Genomic DNA, 14256 nt, shown 5'->3' with positions numbered 1-14256 from the left:
AACCCACCCCTCCACTTCCTCATCCAGGTCATTTATAAAAATCACGAAGAGAAGGGATCCCAGAACAGAACCCTGAGGCACACCACTAGTCACCGACCTCCATGCAGAATATGATCCATCTACAACCACTCTTTACCTTCTGTGGGCAGGCCAGTTCTGGATCCACAAAACAAGGTCCCCTTGGATCCCACAACTCCTTACTTTCTCAATACGCCTTGCATGGGGTACCTTATCAAATGTTTTGCTGAAATCCATATATACGACATCTACTGCTCTACCTTCAGCAATGCATTTAGTCACATCCTCAAAAAAAAATCAATCAGGCTCGTAAGGCACGACCTGCCTTTGACAAAGCCATGCTGACTATTCCTAATCATATTATGCCTCTCCAAATGTTCATAAATCCTGCCTCTCAGGATCTTCTAGATCAACTTACCAATCATTGAAGTAAGACTCATTGGTCTATAATTTCCTGGGCTATCTCTACTCTCTTGCAAGAGGCTTAACAATCTCCTCCCTTGCCTCCCACAGTAGCCTGGGGTATATGTCGTCCGGTCTCGGTGACTTATCCAACTTGATGCTTTCCAAAAGCTCCAGCACATCCTCTTTCTTAATATCTACGTGCTCAAGCTTTTCAGTTCGCTGTAAGTCATCCCTACAATCGCCAAGGTAATTTTCCATAGTGAATACTAAAGCAACGTATTCGTTACGTACCTCTGCTATCTCCTCCGTACACACATTTCCACTGCCACACTTGATTGGACCTATTCTTTCACATCTTATCCTCTTGCTCTTCACATAATTGTAGAATGCTTTGGGGTTTTCCTTAATCCTGCTCGTCAAGGCCTTCTCATGGCCCCTTCTGGCTCTCCTAATTTCATTCTTAAGCTCCTTCCTGCTGGCCTTTTAATTTCCATCTTTATCCTTACCTAGTTTTTTGAACCTTTCGTAAGCTTTTCTTTCCTTCTTGACTAGATTTTCAACAGCCTTTGTACACCATGGTTCCTGTACCCTACCATCCTTTCCGTCTCATTAGAATGTACCTTTGCAGAACGCCACACAAATATTCCCTGAACACTTGCCATATTTCTGCCGTACATTTCCCGGAGAACATCTGCTCTCAATTTATCATCTGCTCTCCCAAGTTCCTGCTGACAGCTTCATATTTCCCCTTACTCCAATTAAATGTTTTCCTAACTTGTCTGCTCTTATCCCTCCCTAATGCTATGGTAAAAGAGATAGAATTGTGATCACTTTCTCCAAAATGCACTCCCACTGAGAGACCTGACACGTGACCAGGTTCATTTTCCAAAACCAGATCAAGTACAGCCTCTCCTTATGTAGGCTTATCTACATATCGTGTCAGGAAACCTTTCTGAACTCGCCTAACAAACTCCACCCCACCTAAACCCCTTGCTCTATGGAGATGCCAATCAATATTGGGGAGATTAAAATCTCCCTTCATGACAACCCTGTTATTATTATATAGGTTTTCGTGCAATCACGAAAAAAGCACGGCACTGCCCCTACTTCCTTCGGAGTTTGCGAAGATTTGGCATGACATCTAAAACTTCAACAAACTTCTATAGGTGTGTGGTGGAGAGTATATTGACTGGTTACATCACAGCTTGATATGGAAATACTAACACCCTTGAATGGGAAATCCTACAAAATGTAGTGGACATGGCTCGGCCCATTACTGGTCAAGCCCTCACCTCTACTGAGCAAATCTACATGGAACAATGTCGCAGGAAAGCAGCATCCACCATCAGGGATCCCCACCACTCAGGTCATGCTCTCTTCTTGGTCCTGCCATCAGGATGAGGATACAGGGACTTCAGGACTCACTCCAAACAGGTTCAGGAAGTTATTATCCCTCAACCATCAGGCTCATGAACCAAAAGGGCAAACTTAACTCAAATTTACTCGCCCTATCACTGAATTGTTCCCACAAGCTATGGACTCACTCTTCTCATGTTCTTGATATTTGTTTGTTTATTTATTATTATTATTTATTCTTTTTGTATTTGCACAGTTTGATGTCTTCTGCACCCTGGTTGAATGCCCCAGTTGGGCAGTCTTTCACTGAACCTGTTATAGTTATTATTCTGGAGGACCCAAAGGGCTTCGGCCCAAAACCTAGACTATACTTTTTGTAGATGCTGCCTGGCCTGCCAAGTTCCTCCAGCATTTTGTGTGTGTTGTTAAAATTACGACTGGTGGTAGCTAACTTATAAATACATAGCTTACAAGTAATATACAGTACATATATTCTTTAAAGGCAGAATCTCTCCATGGGATCTAGCCATGATTATCAAGAGGAGTGAAATTATTACAACAAATTAAAAGGTTTAAAGTATTTCCAAAGAAGCCTGAAAATTGTGAGGATTCAGCTCATTTACGGCCACAAGCCATTTGGGAAATATCAATGCCTCTTTACACATACATTCCCACTTAGCCTTTCTTGACGCCCCCACATTCAGCTGTAAGAATTTTGTCTTAGAGATGCAAATGAAACATTTTAGAGAAAAAAAGAGGTACTTGTTGGACTTGATAGCAGGTAATTAGAGCACTTTATAGCAAGGGCAATGACTATGTACTTCCGGTCCCAGCATTATCATAGGGATGCTGCTTCCCCTTTACTGAATTCAAAGCTTAAGACAACTAGAACCACAACTTCCTCTGTTACATTACACTGTAACTTCTGGTTTTCTGATTCAGACAGAAAGCTATGCAGTTTAATAACAGTGATTCAGGGTAGATAATAAAACCAAACAATTCTGAAATATACATCAAAAAAAACTTTTAACTAAGCTTTTTAAATACTTTACAGAAAACAAAATAAAGCTTGGAATGTGCAATAATATTAAAATGGCAGCTGAAATTTTAAAAGAAACTTGTATTTAACATTTGGTGTAGAACTATCGCACAGCTAGTTGAGTTGCAGTTTTGACTCGTGATCTGGGTTCAATTCTGACTCCTGTTCTGTCTGTGGGGTATGCACTTGCTCTCTGTGATTAAGAGCATTTTCTCTGGGTGCTCCTGTTTCCTCTGACAAACCAAAGACTTGCAAAAGTCCACTGCAAATTGCCCCTAATGAATGGTCGAATCTGGAGGGAGCTGATAGAAGCGTGGATTGAATAGAGTGGGGTTAATGTAGTTTTATGCAGGTGTGTGCTTGATAGTTGGCATAGATTCTGCACCAAACAATTTGCTTCCATCCTGCATGACAGTATAATATAATTTTCAATTAAATATTATTAATGAGTTTGAGTAAATGCACAATGTTCAACTTTTCATAGGTAATTATGACTTAGTATGACATTTAAAACTCAGCCAGTCATTCAACATAGTGCAGGAAAAGTGTGAAATTATTGTCAGTGATTTCCGCAAATTTTGCACAGTGCAACCCAACTTGGAACATGTATAAAGTTGTGTCAGATTTTCAGCAAATGCTGGTAGTTTCAATGTTATTAAAATCAATTATATTTTTTTTAAAACTTTGTATACTAAGAGGACCAAGCTTCAGATGATTATGATTAAATGAGAACATATTGGGTTCCTGATGGTCCAATTTTGGCTTTGGAGTTAACCCATGGAAAAGTTCACGTTTGGATTAAAACGTGATTGGATCATTTAAAACATACCCGTAGGCAAAATACCATTAGATTTAGTTTCAACCCATTTTCCAACTTCATTGTGTTAAAATATTATACACGCATTAAAAAAAAACGTACTCAAATGACAGTGGCCGAACAACCATCTCTCCAGCAGTGTGTGCCTTGTGGAATAGTGTGTAAAGAAAAGGGAGCAGCATGTATCTGGTGAAGAGAGCTTTCCGCATTGCTGATTGAGCTGATTCACTGAAGACGTATGGTTCCTGGGACTGAAAAACAATATACACAATCCTTTTTTTAAAAAAAAAATCAGCTGCTCCAAAAATATCAATTCATACCAAAAATGGGCACACAGATATTTTGAAAGAACATGTCTAATCATGAGTCTTGAGTCTCAAGCCTCACTATCAAACCAAATCATAAACATTTGATCCCAACAGACCCATTCATAGTCATAGAGTCCTGATGAAGGGTCTTGGCCCAAAGCATTGGCTGTTTATTCTGCTCCATAGATGCTACCTGTCCTACTGAGTGTCCCCAACATTTTGTGGGTGTTGCTCTGGATTTCCAGCATCTATAGAATCTCTTGTATTTATAACAGTCATAAAATTATACAGTACAGAAATGGGTCTTTTGGCTTAGTACATCCATACCAACCTTTTGCCTACTGACAAAAATCCCACTTTCCCACTCTTCTGTGGCATAAAGACACTATTAACAGCTTAGAAGATGACAGTGACCCGGATACTGTTGGCTGTCAATAATAAAAACTGCTTAAAGGTGCCAGTCATTAAAGAGAAATTTTTAAATTTCAATTAGCAAGTTAATTGACTTACATATCAAACAAAAATATTCTTTGTTACAATATTTTTATTTCATTGAAAAACAGCACAAAGAGATTCTGCAGATGCTGGAAATCCTGAGCAACACACATAAAATGCTGCAGGAACTGAGCAAGTTAGGCAGCACCTCTGGAGGTTTCAGGCTGAGACCCTTTATCCTGAATGGAAAGGAAGGAGCAAGAGCCAGAAATTATTGTACCAAATTTGCTACAAAATGAAAGAAAACATGTGATAATCATCGACTTCACATGTAATAGAAATGCGTTTTATCGGGTGAAAGTAACTCTCAGATTCTGCAACTGTCAGACAGGTTGACTGATGTCCATCAATTTAATCCTCAACATTTAAAAGTAAATAAAAACAAAATTGGATTCTTTATATCTACTTGAAATTTACTCTTCTCAAAGACTAACCGGCTGTTTCCAGTCATTATGATTCCGCATGAAAGGGTAGAAGGATCCAAGTTGTGTCCAGCGTATACAGAGTTCTTCAGTGGTGCCCCAGCGAAAACCACAGACATCTGCTCCCACCAGTGGCACTCCATACATGTTAAACAGCATTATTGCTAAAAAAAATACACAGGTTTTTAAAAAACTTTTCATGTTTCACGTTCCATTTTTCATTTTTAAACTGTGTTGTTGTAAAACAGGTAACAAAAATAGTTTGACTATCCCAAACAACTTATGAACAATTACTGGTTGTATCAAATGAATTGACTTCGCGGTGGTATGATATATACTGGTAGTGTACTTGTAATGTATTCAACGGGATTTGTATTACAGAAGTAGATGGGGAGAATTACCCACTCTCCTTTAATGCACATGTCAAGTTGCCAGCTTATAACAGCTGAGGCAGAGCCTGGGTACAAATGCCCACAGCCAGTAAAGGTGCTGGAATGATGGAATTTCAGTTCAAAGTGAATACAGTACTGTGCAAAAGTCTTAGGCGCATACATAGAGCTAGGGTGTCTAAGACTTTTGCTCAGTACTGAAGTAATTTTATGTATTGCACTGTACAGCTGCAGCAAAAAAAAATCTTAAATTTCATGATACATGTGAGTGATGATCAACCTGATTCTAATGGGAGTCTCTTTTGTGGACAGAGTGTGGAGGGGCCAGGGAGAGGGGAATCATGGCTGGGAAAAAGGGAAGGGAGAGGGGAGGGAACAGGGCAAGCATGACAGCAATATTCTGTAATGATCAATAAATCAATTGTTTGGAATCAAATGACTGTGCCTGGTGTCTCAAGGCTGGGTGTGTCTACACCCGTGACCCTGGCACTCCTTCTCTGCCACGTCCCACATTCCTCATGTGGTGGCTCCACCTATGCTGGGGTGAGGGAAGTTATCCTCTCTGGTTCAGAAGCCTGATGATTGAGGGATAACAACTGCTCCTGAACCAAGTGATACAGGACCTAAGGCTCCTGTAAGTCCTTCCTGATGGTAAGCAGCAAGAAGAGAGCATTGCCTGGATAAGTTGTCGTTAATGATCAATGCTGTTTTCCTGCGACAGTGCTCCTTATAGACGTGCTCAATGGAGAAAGCAAAGTGAGAAAAATCTAAGTTAACAAAAATGAATGTGAGCAGAATAAGGAAAGGTACATCGCATCCGAAGTTTCTCCGGTTAGCTGACGATTTCCCTCCATGCCTCTCTGACGTAGTGGGGAACCGCTTAGAAGGCAAGTTACAGCAGTGGTTTACCATTGGCTTCTGCCGGGTGAGTTTCCAAAGAGATCACCAGCTCGTAACCCAGCACGGATGGAAAGCGTGCAGGGGAGCTGGCTGGATTCGAACTCGGGACCTTTCGTCCCGAAGTCCGCCACTGATGCCACTACGTCACCAGCCAGGTCTGTTAGCAGAGTATCATGTTTAAAAATCAACTTTCAATCTCAGATACAAGCCAGCCAGATATTCCAATATTTATGTACATAAAATTCTATAAATGAAAGTGAAATGGATGAGGCAATCTCTTTGAAGGAAAAAAAAGGCTCACCTTCCAGGTCAATTAACAAACTCCACATTAATTTATGTACCTGGGATAGTGTAGTACATGTCATTCCAGTTACTTGAGATATCCCCAGTCCAGTGTCCAGCATAGTGACCATGACCGGGGAATGTGGACCGTGAAATAATGAAAGGCCGCTTTCCTCTCACTTTGATCAATGCACTAAATGCAAGAGAGAACACATTAATAGCTTAATGTTTGCAAAAATTGACTACTGCTAATGAAGAACATTATTTTTTCCTCACTTCAACACTATTCAAGTTACTTGGGGAATGTGCTATTAAGAGTCATTGGCAATATCTGATATTCCTTTTTGCTGTTGGCATCCTTCTGCCAAAGTTGCTGCAAAAGATCCATTCACTGAGATGGAATGCAGTTTGAGCTTTTATACTCCCTGGATGCAAACCCTATCCAGTAACTCAGTTTAGAGTATTATGAGCATTTAAGAACAATTAGGTATGACATCATACACTGCTAAATCTGTGTTGGTACTTATGGTATTCTCTAATCTGGAGAAAGCTGAAGGAACCAAAAAAGTGTTCCAGAATTACTACAGGCTCAAACAATTTTCTACTACAAGTCTGAAAAGGGTGACAGTTTATGTCCTGTCTAACTCCAAGGAGTGATAAGGACTGTGGTTCAAAATGAAATCTGTGGAAAAATATTGGCTCTGGCTTTTGGATGATGATCAGCTGACTGTTAATCCAAATGTCTATATAAATGATAAATTCATTCAGATTAGGAAGGTCACATTGTGGCTACTGGTCTCTTCTGAGCTAAAACAGAAGTATATGTGGTACAATTGAGGTACCTTGGACTGGGAAATACAAAAATAGCAGTTAAGATTTCTGCTTTTGGTTGCCATTTTCAGGTTACGCTTGAACTCTGCCTTTGCACACTCAGGGATCAGGATCAGGATCAGGCCCTAGGCTTTAATGCAACATTTATTTGTAAGTTAATACATGAAGAATAGCACTCAAAGTATGCTGAAGCAATTAAAAAGGGCAGAACAAGTTCAAAGTATTTTCTTTTGCCTTCTGCGGTGTTCAAAAACCCTTGACTACTTTATATTACTGAAACTATATTCAGTACAATTAATTAATTTATGATTCAATTGTTACTCACTCATGGGAAGCAATAGCCTCAGTTAACCCATATAGGTTGTGCAGGTTATAATGCGATGAGAGATACTGTTTACCCGACATACACAGTGTACGATATGCTAGATATCCTCCACTCACACCTGCAGCAGACAAATCCAAACCCAATAAATTATTTTACACATAAGTCATACATACAATGAAAAGTAAAAATCAAAGCATTAAACCATAAAGCGCGCAACACCTCAAACAAATTTCATTGCAAAGAAGGATGCAGAATGGCTTTAAAAGTGAAAGTTTAAAATATTGACTTTTACCTGGTACATATGGAGGGTTTTCCAAATTGTTATCTGGGCAACCATTTACTGCTCCACTAATGAAGTTGGAAGGCTCATTCATGTCCTGCAAAACAGTTTATTTAACTTTTTTCCCCCAAAAATGTTAAAACAGTCGATCTCATAGACATAACTCCTCCACATCCTTAAAACCACCTTCACTGGGGCAGCAAGTTTCTGCCTCTGCATCCAGATCAAATAATTACAGACATAGATGGACTTCAGGCGAAGAGAAATGGGCCCATGGCATAGCACCAACATTATAACAGCACCATGTAACAGCAAAAAATGACATTTCTGCATATGGAATTTAGCAGACTTAGAAACAATGTGACTGTACATTATCAGTTACATAGCACTGTTTCTGTGCTTGTATTATACAGTTTTAGGCAATGTAAATATTTTGAATAATGGAATTTTGAACAACACAAAGAATGAAAGCATTTAAAATGCCTATTTTACATCACTTTATTCACTTTGCAAATTGTTTAAACTTTATATTTTGAGCTTTCTTCATATACTTACAATCCACATCCCATCAAATGGCACTTGATCATGAAACTCTTTAATGTTTTCATACCACCAGGCCAGGGTTTCTGGGTTTGTAAAATCTGGGAAGGCTGTTGGACCAGGCCAAACCTAAATAAAACAGATCAGAAGAACTTGAATGTTTCTGGAGACCAAGTGAGTGTTGTGAATTCAAATCGAGTCTAGATAGCAGAGACGGCAAGAGAAGCCAGGAAGGTAACAGGCATGTATTTCTAGATTTCAATTTTAGCAACAAGTAGTCCCCATTACATCTGCCTCTTCCAGTCCATCGCCTACACTTCATTACTATTTATATTGATGAATAAAAACACACAGTTGCACATTACAGTAACAGCAAATAAGGCCAAACAGTTTTGTTGGATCCAATGAGCAATACACAGTGTCTGCAGAATCTCCTGTGTTTATGGTCATCTGATTCACAAGCAGATGAACTCAATGCCTTCTCTGAAACAAAGAACATAACTGCAGCTGTGAAGATCCCTGTTGCACCCAGTGACCTTGTGATCTCTGTCTTGGAGGTCGATGTTAAGCTGTCTTTAAAGAGGATAAACCTTCGCAACATACATCAAAGTTGCTTGAATTTCCAGCATCTGCAGAATTCCTGTTGTAAACCTTCGCAAGGTGGAGTACCTGGTAAGGCTTAAAAACTTGTGCCAACCAACCGGTGGGAGTATTCAAGGACATTTTCAACATCTCACTGCTACAGGCGGAAGTTCCCACTTGCTTCAAAAAAGCAACAATTATACCAGTGCCTAAGTATTACGTGAGCTGCCTTAATGACTATTGCCTGGTAGCAATCCCACCTATAGTGATGAAATGCTTTGAGATGTTGGTCATGACTAGACTGACTCCTGCCTCAGCAAGGACCTGGACCCATTGCAATTTGCCTATTGCCACAATAGGTCAACAGCAGATGCAATCTCAATAGGTCTTCACACGGCCTTAGACCACCTGGACAACACAAACACCCATATCAGGGTGCTGTTCATCGACTATGGCTCAGCATTTAACACCATAATTCCCACAATCCTGATTGATAAGTTACAGAACCTAGCCCTCTGTACCGCCCTTTGCAATTGGATCCCCGACTTCCTAACTGGAAGACCACAATCTGTGCAGATTGGCGATAACATCTCGTCCTCGCTGACCATCAACACTGGTGCACCTCAGGGGTGTGTGCTTAGCCCACTGCTCTACTCTCTCTATACCCATGACTGTGTGACTAGGCATAGCTCAAATACCACATATAAATTTGTTGATGATACAATCATTGTTGGCAGAATCTCAGATGGAGATGAGAGGGCGTACAGGAGTGAGATATACTAGCTACTGGAGCGGTGTTGCAGCAAAAACCTGGCACTCAACGTCAGTAAGATGTAAGACCTGATTGTGGACTTCAGGAAGGGTAAGATGAAGGAGAACACACCAATCTTCATAGAGAGTTCAGAAGTGGAGAGAGTGAGCAGCTTCAAGTTCCTGGGTGTCAAGATCTGTGAGGACCTAATCTGGTCCCAACATATCACGCAGCTATAAAGATGGCAAGGCAGTGACTACACTTCATTAGGAGTTTGAAGAGATTTGGTTTGTCAACAAAAACACTCAACAACTTCTAAACATGTACTGTGGAGAGCATTCTGACAGGATGTATCACTGTCTGGTATGGGGTGGGGGGATCTACTGCACAAGACCGAAAGAAACTGCAAAGGATCGTAAATTTAGTTGGCTCCATCTTGGGTACTAGCCTACAAAGTAACCAGGACGTCTTCAAGGAACGGTGTCTCAGAAATGCAGCGTCCATTATTAAGGACCCCCAGCACTTAGAGCATGCCCTTTTCTCACTGTTTCAATCAGGTAGGAGGTACAGAAGCCTGAAGGCACACACTCAGTGATTCAGGAACAGCTTCTTCCCCTTTGCCATTTGATTCCCAAATGGACAATGAACCCACGAACATGACCTCACTTTTTTAAAATATGTAATATTTCTGCTTTTGCATGATTTTTAATCTATTCAATATACATATACTGTAACTGATTTATTTATTTATTTATTTATTTATTTTTTCTCTCTCTCTTCTATATTATGTATTGCATTGAACTGCTGATGATAGGTTAACAAATTTCATGACAGATGCTGGTGATAATAAACCTGATTCTGATTGGATTTAATGTTCTTTTTAAGTAAAAATAAACTAGAGTTTTAACCTGATCCCCAACTAAATCATGTACTATATACTTTAGAACATAGTTGGGAACTCCTGAGATTTGAATTAGAAAATTACCAGAGCTTCGGTGGAAGTTCAGATCCTTTCAGACTGTCCTACACAACAGAGATAAGCTTTATTTGTAACATGTATACTGAAACAAGCAGTGAAATCCTTTGTTTGCATCAACTTAAATCAAGAATTGTTCTAGGCAGTCCGCAAGTGTTATCATGGTTTCGGCACCAACGTTGCATGCCCACAGCTCACTAACCCTAACAGTAAATTTTTAGTAAGTGGAAGGAAAGCAGAGCACTCCTAAGGGACCTCAAGCAGCCAAGGGAAGAATGTACCAACCCCTTACAGGTAGTGGTGTGAATTGAACCCAATCAGTCATCGCTGGCGCTGTAAAGCCATGTGCTAACTGCTACATTACTATGCTGCCCCAACAATGTGAAATTAATAATATTTTCTAACAGATGTATCAAATTTTGAAATGAACTGTATTCTAAGAGGCATCATTCAAGACATTTAATAGTACTTTAAGTTAACCAACGTCTTTCCAAAACACTATTTCATTTCTCCATATAAAGAAAATTTGGCAGAATAGTTTTGCTTGCTATTAATAATAAACAAATGCAAAATCCAGATTTAAGCTTCTCTTTGCTGTACTGACCTGCCCTATTGATGGTAGACCTGTTTCATTCTTGATAAAGACACCTCTCTTGACACCATCATCAAATGGTTTGTATTTCCCTGGTGCCTCTGAACTGCTGATGCCAGGATCCTATAACAAAAAGAAAAAAACTGTAAGGACATGGAACAAAATTGTCGGATATCAGACGTTAAAATTAAGCTTCAAAAAGGTTGCTTGCTATTGGCTTTGTTAGCAGAGAGAAATTTCAGGGCTGGGGAGAGTCAAGAAGCATCTAGGAAGAGGTAACAAGAGGGCCTCTAGGGTCTGAAAAATTTGCTGAAAGAGGGAACAGCCACAGACAGTCCTGAGGCCTATCCCTTCCTTCCAAACAGGTTGTAGTCGAGAACCCCACATCTCAGCACTGCAAGCCAGCTTTCCTAAATCTGTCTCAAAGAAGCTACACACATTCACATAAAGACAAGCCATGCTGCTAAAAGATCACCTTAAATATTTCATTGCTGTAGGACGGCCAGTCCATGGCTTAGCCCACAGACAAATTCTTGGTGCAGCTAAGGGCAGCATTGGGGAAGACTGTAGATCAAATCAGAATCCTTGAGTAGAAATGCTGTCAGTAATCACTCTCTCTCACTATCTCTATACACACACACATACAGTGCCTATAAAAAGTATTCGCGTTCTCCCCCCACCCCCGAAGTTTTCATGTTTATTGGTTTACAACAATGAATCACAGTGGATTTAACTTGGCTTTTTTTGACAGCAATCAACAGAAAATGATTCTTCCATGTCAAAGTGAAAACAGATCTCAACAAAATGATCTAAATTAATTACAGATAAAAAACACAAAATAATTGATTGCATAAGTATTCACCCCCGCCACCTTACCTTGACACACCAAATCATCACTGGTGCAGCCAACTGGTTTTAGAAGTACATCATTAGTTAAATGGAGATCTGTTTTTGGAGACTTGTGTGCAATCAAGATGTTTTAATTAATTATAGTAAAATATACCTGATCTGGAAGTTCCAACTGCTAGTGAGTCAGTACACTGGCAAAAACTACACAATGAAGACAAAAGAACACTCCAAGCAACTCCGTAAAAAGGTTATTGAAAAGCTCAAGCCAGGAAATGGATACAATAAAATTTCTAAGCCACTGTATATTCTCTGGAGTACAGTTTTGTCAATTATCAAGAATATGGCACAGCTGTGAATCTACCTAGAGCATGCTGTCTTCAAAAACTTAGTGACCATGCAAGAAGGGGACTAGTGAGGGAAGCCACCAAAAGACCTATGACAACTCTGGAGGAGTTACAAGCTTCAGTGGCTGAGATCGGACAGACGGCGCATACAACAACTGTTGCTGTGGTGCTTCACCAGTTGCAGCTTCATGGGATAGCAGCAAAGAGAAAGCCACTGTTGAAAAAAAACTTGCATGAAATTTCAGCTACAGTTTGCCAGAAGGCCTGTGGGAGACTCTGAATTCAGCTGGAAGAAGGTTCTAGTCTGATGAAACAAAAATTGTTATTTTTGGCCATCAGTCAAACACTGCACATCATCAAAAACACACCTTCCCTAATGCGAAACATGGTGCTGGCTGCATTATGCCGTGGGGCTGCTTCATTGCAGCAGGCCCTGGAAGACTTGTGAATGTGGAGGGTAAAATGAATGCAGCAAAATACAAGGAAATCCTGGAGGAAAACCTGATGCACTCTGCCAGAGAACGACAACTTGGGAAAAGATTTGTTTTCCAGCAAGACAATGACCCCAAGCATAAAGGCAAAGCTACACAGGAATGGCTTAAAAACAACAGTTAATGTCTTAGAGTGGCCAAGTCAGAGTCCAGACCTCAATCCAATTGAGAATGTGTGGCTGGACTCGAAAGGGGCTGTTCACTCACAATCCCTATGCAATCTGACAGAGCTTGAGCAGTTTTGCAAAGAAGAATGGTGAAAAATTGCAGTCTCTAGATGTGCAAAGCTGATAGAGACCTATCCACACAGACTCAAGACTGTAATTGCTGCATTTACTGAATACTGACTTGAAGAAGGTGAGTAACTATGCAATTATCTTGTGTTCAATAATTGCAATAAATTTAGACTAATTTGCAGAAATTTGTTTTCACTTTGACACAGAAGTCTTTTCTGTTAAACAGTCAAAAAAGCCAAACTAAATACACTGTGATTCAACGTTGTAAAACATAAGAACGTCCGAGGGGGTGAATACTTTTTGTAGGTACTGTAAAAAGTGTGTGTGTGTGTGTAGCCAAAATGATTCAAATTAACACCAATTCCATGTGTGCTCTATTCCTAGCATTCCTAGGAAAGCATCCTGAGCTTTAAGCAAAGTATCAGTACATATTTTTTTGCTCCTGAATCTAACAGTTTCGCGTCTCCAAGTATCAGTGTATGACCTTGAAACAGAAATACAGGAAATACTCAGCAGGCCAAGCAGCATCCATAGAAAGACAAACTGATTTAATGTTTCAGGTAAAAGACCCCTTGTCAGAAATTAATCTGAATCATTAACTATTTCTATTTCTATGTATGCTGCCTGTTATGCTGATTGTTTCCAATATACAATGTGTTTTTTAAATTTCAGATATACCAGTGTATATTCTGCTCAACTTTGTTAAACAAAAAAAACTTTTTTTAACTTTCACAATCAAATCACTTTGATCAACTCCTTCTTACTTCTGTATTTTTCTTACCACAATCATGACATATTTTAAGCCCTTTTGATGAAACTCTTCAACCATCTCTGCATAGTCTGAAAAGTTCTGTCTGTTGTAAGTGAAGTCTTTTTTCTCGTCCATGTAATCCAAATCATTCCATTGTACATCCTGCAGAAAGAACGATCTTTAACAAGAGCAATTCTACATCCAACTGATAAAGAGTAAAGTATTTATTTATTGACACTCGGTGCAGAGTTTGAGTTGCTCCGCCCAGCAATCCCCC

At 39.8% G+C, this 14256-nt stretch overlaps 1 protein-coding gene across 3 annotated transcripts in view; it reads right to left on the bottom strand.

The window, feature by feature from the left end:
- Positions 1 to 14256, bottom strand: part of LOC134360293 (lysosomal alpha-glucosidase-like) — a 43939-nt gene that overhangs the window by 12670 nt on the left and 17013 nt on the right. For all 3 annotated transcript variants that reach the window (XM_063074483.1, XM_063074482.1, XM_063074484.1), the window contains 8 exons: positions 14010 to 14141; positions 11321 to 11431; positions 8423 to 8536; positions 7880 to 7964; positions 7588 to 7705; positions 6491 to 6624; positions 4873 to 5024; positions 3738 to 3886 (listed from right to left, as the gene is read on the bottom strand). In XM_063074483.1, the coding sequence (XP_062930553.1) occupies positions 3738 to 3886; positions 4873 to 5024; positions 6491 to 6624; positions 7588 to 7705; positions 7880 to 7964; positions 8423 to 8536; positions 11321 to 11431; positions 14010 to 14141 (995 nt within the window). The remainder of the gene's footprint in view (positions 1 to 3737; positions 3887 to 4872; positions 5025 to 6490; positions 6625 to 7587; positions 7706 to 7879; positions 7965 to 8422; positions 8537 to 11320; positions 11432 to 14009; positions 14142 to 14256) is intronic.

The sequence above is a fragment of the Mobula hypostoma genome, chromosome 22, assembly GCF_963921235.1.
Source record: "Mobula hypostoma chromosome 22, sMobHyp1.1, whole genome shotgun sequence".
NCBI lineage: Eukaryota > Metazoa > Chordata > Chondrichthyes > Myliobatiformes > Myliobatidae > Mobula > Mobula hypostoma.
The sequence above is the reverse complement of the archived record's forward strand: the minus strand, read 5'-3'. Positions and strand labels throughout refer to the sequence as shown.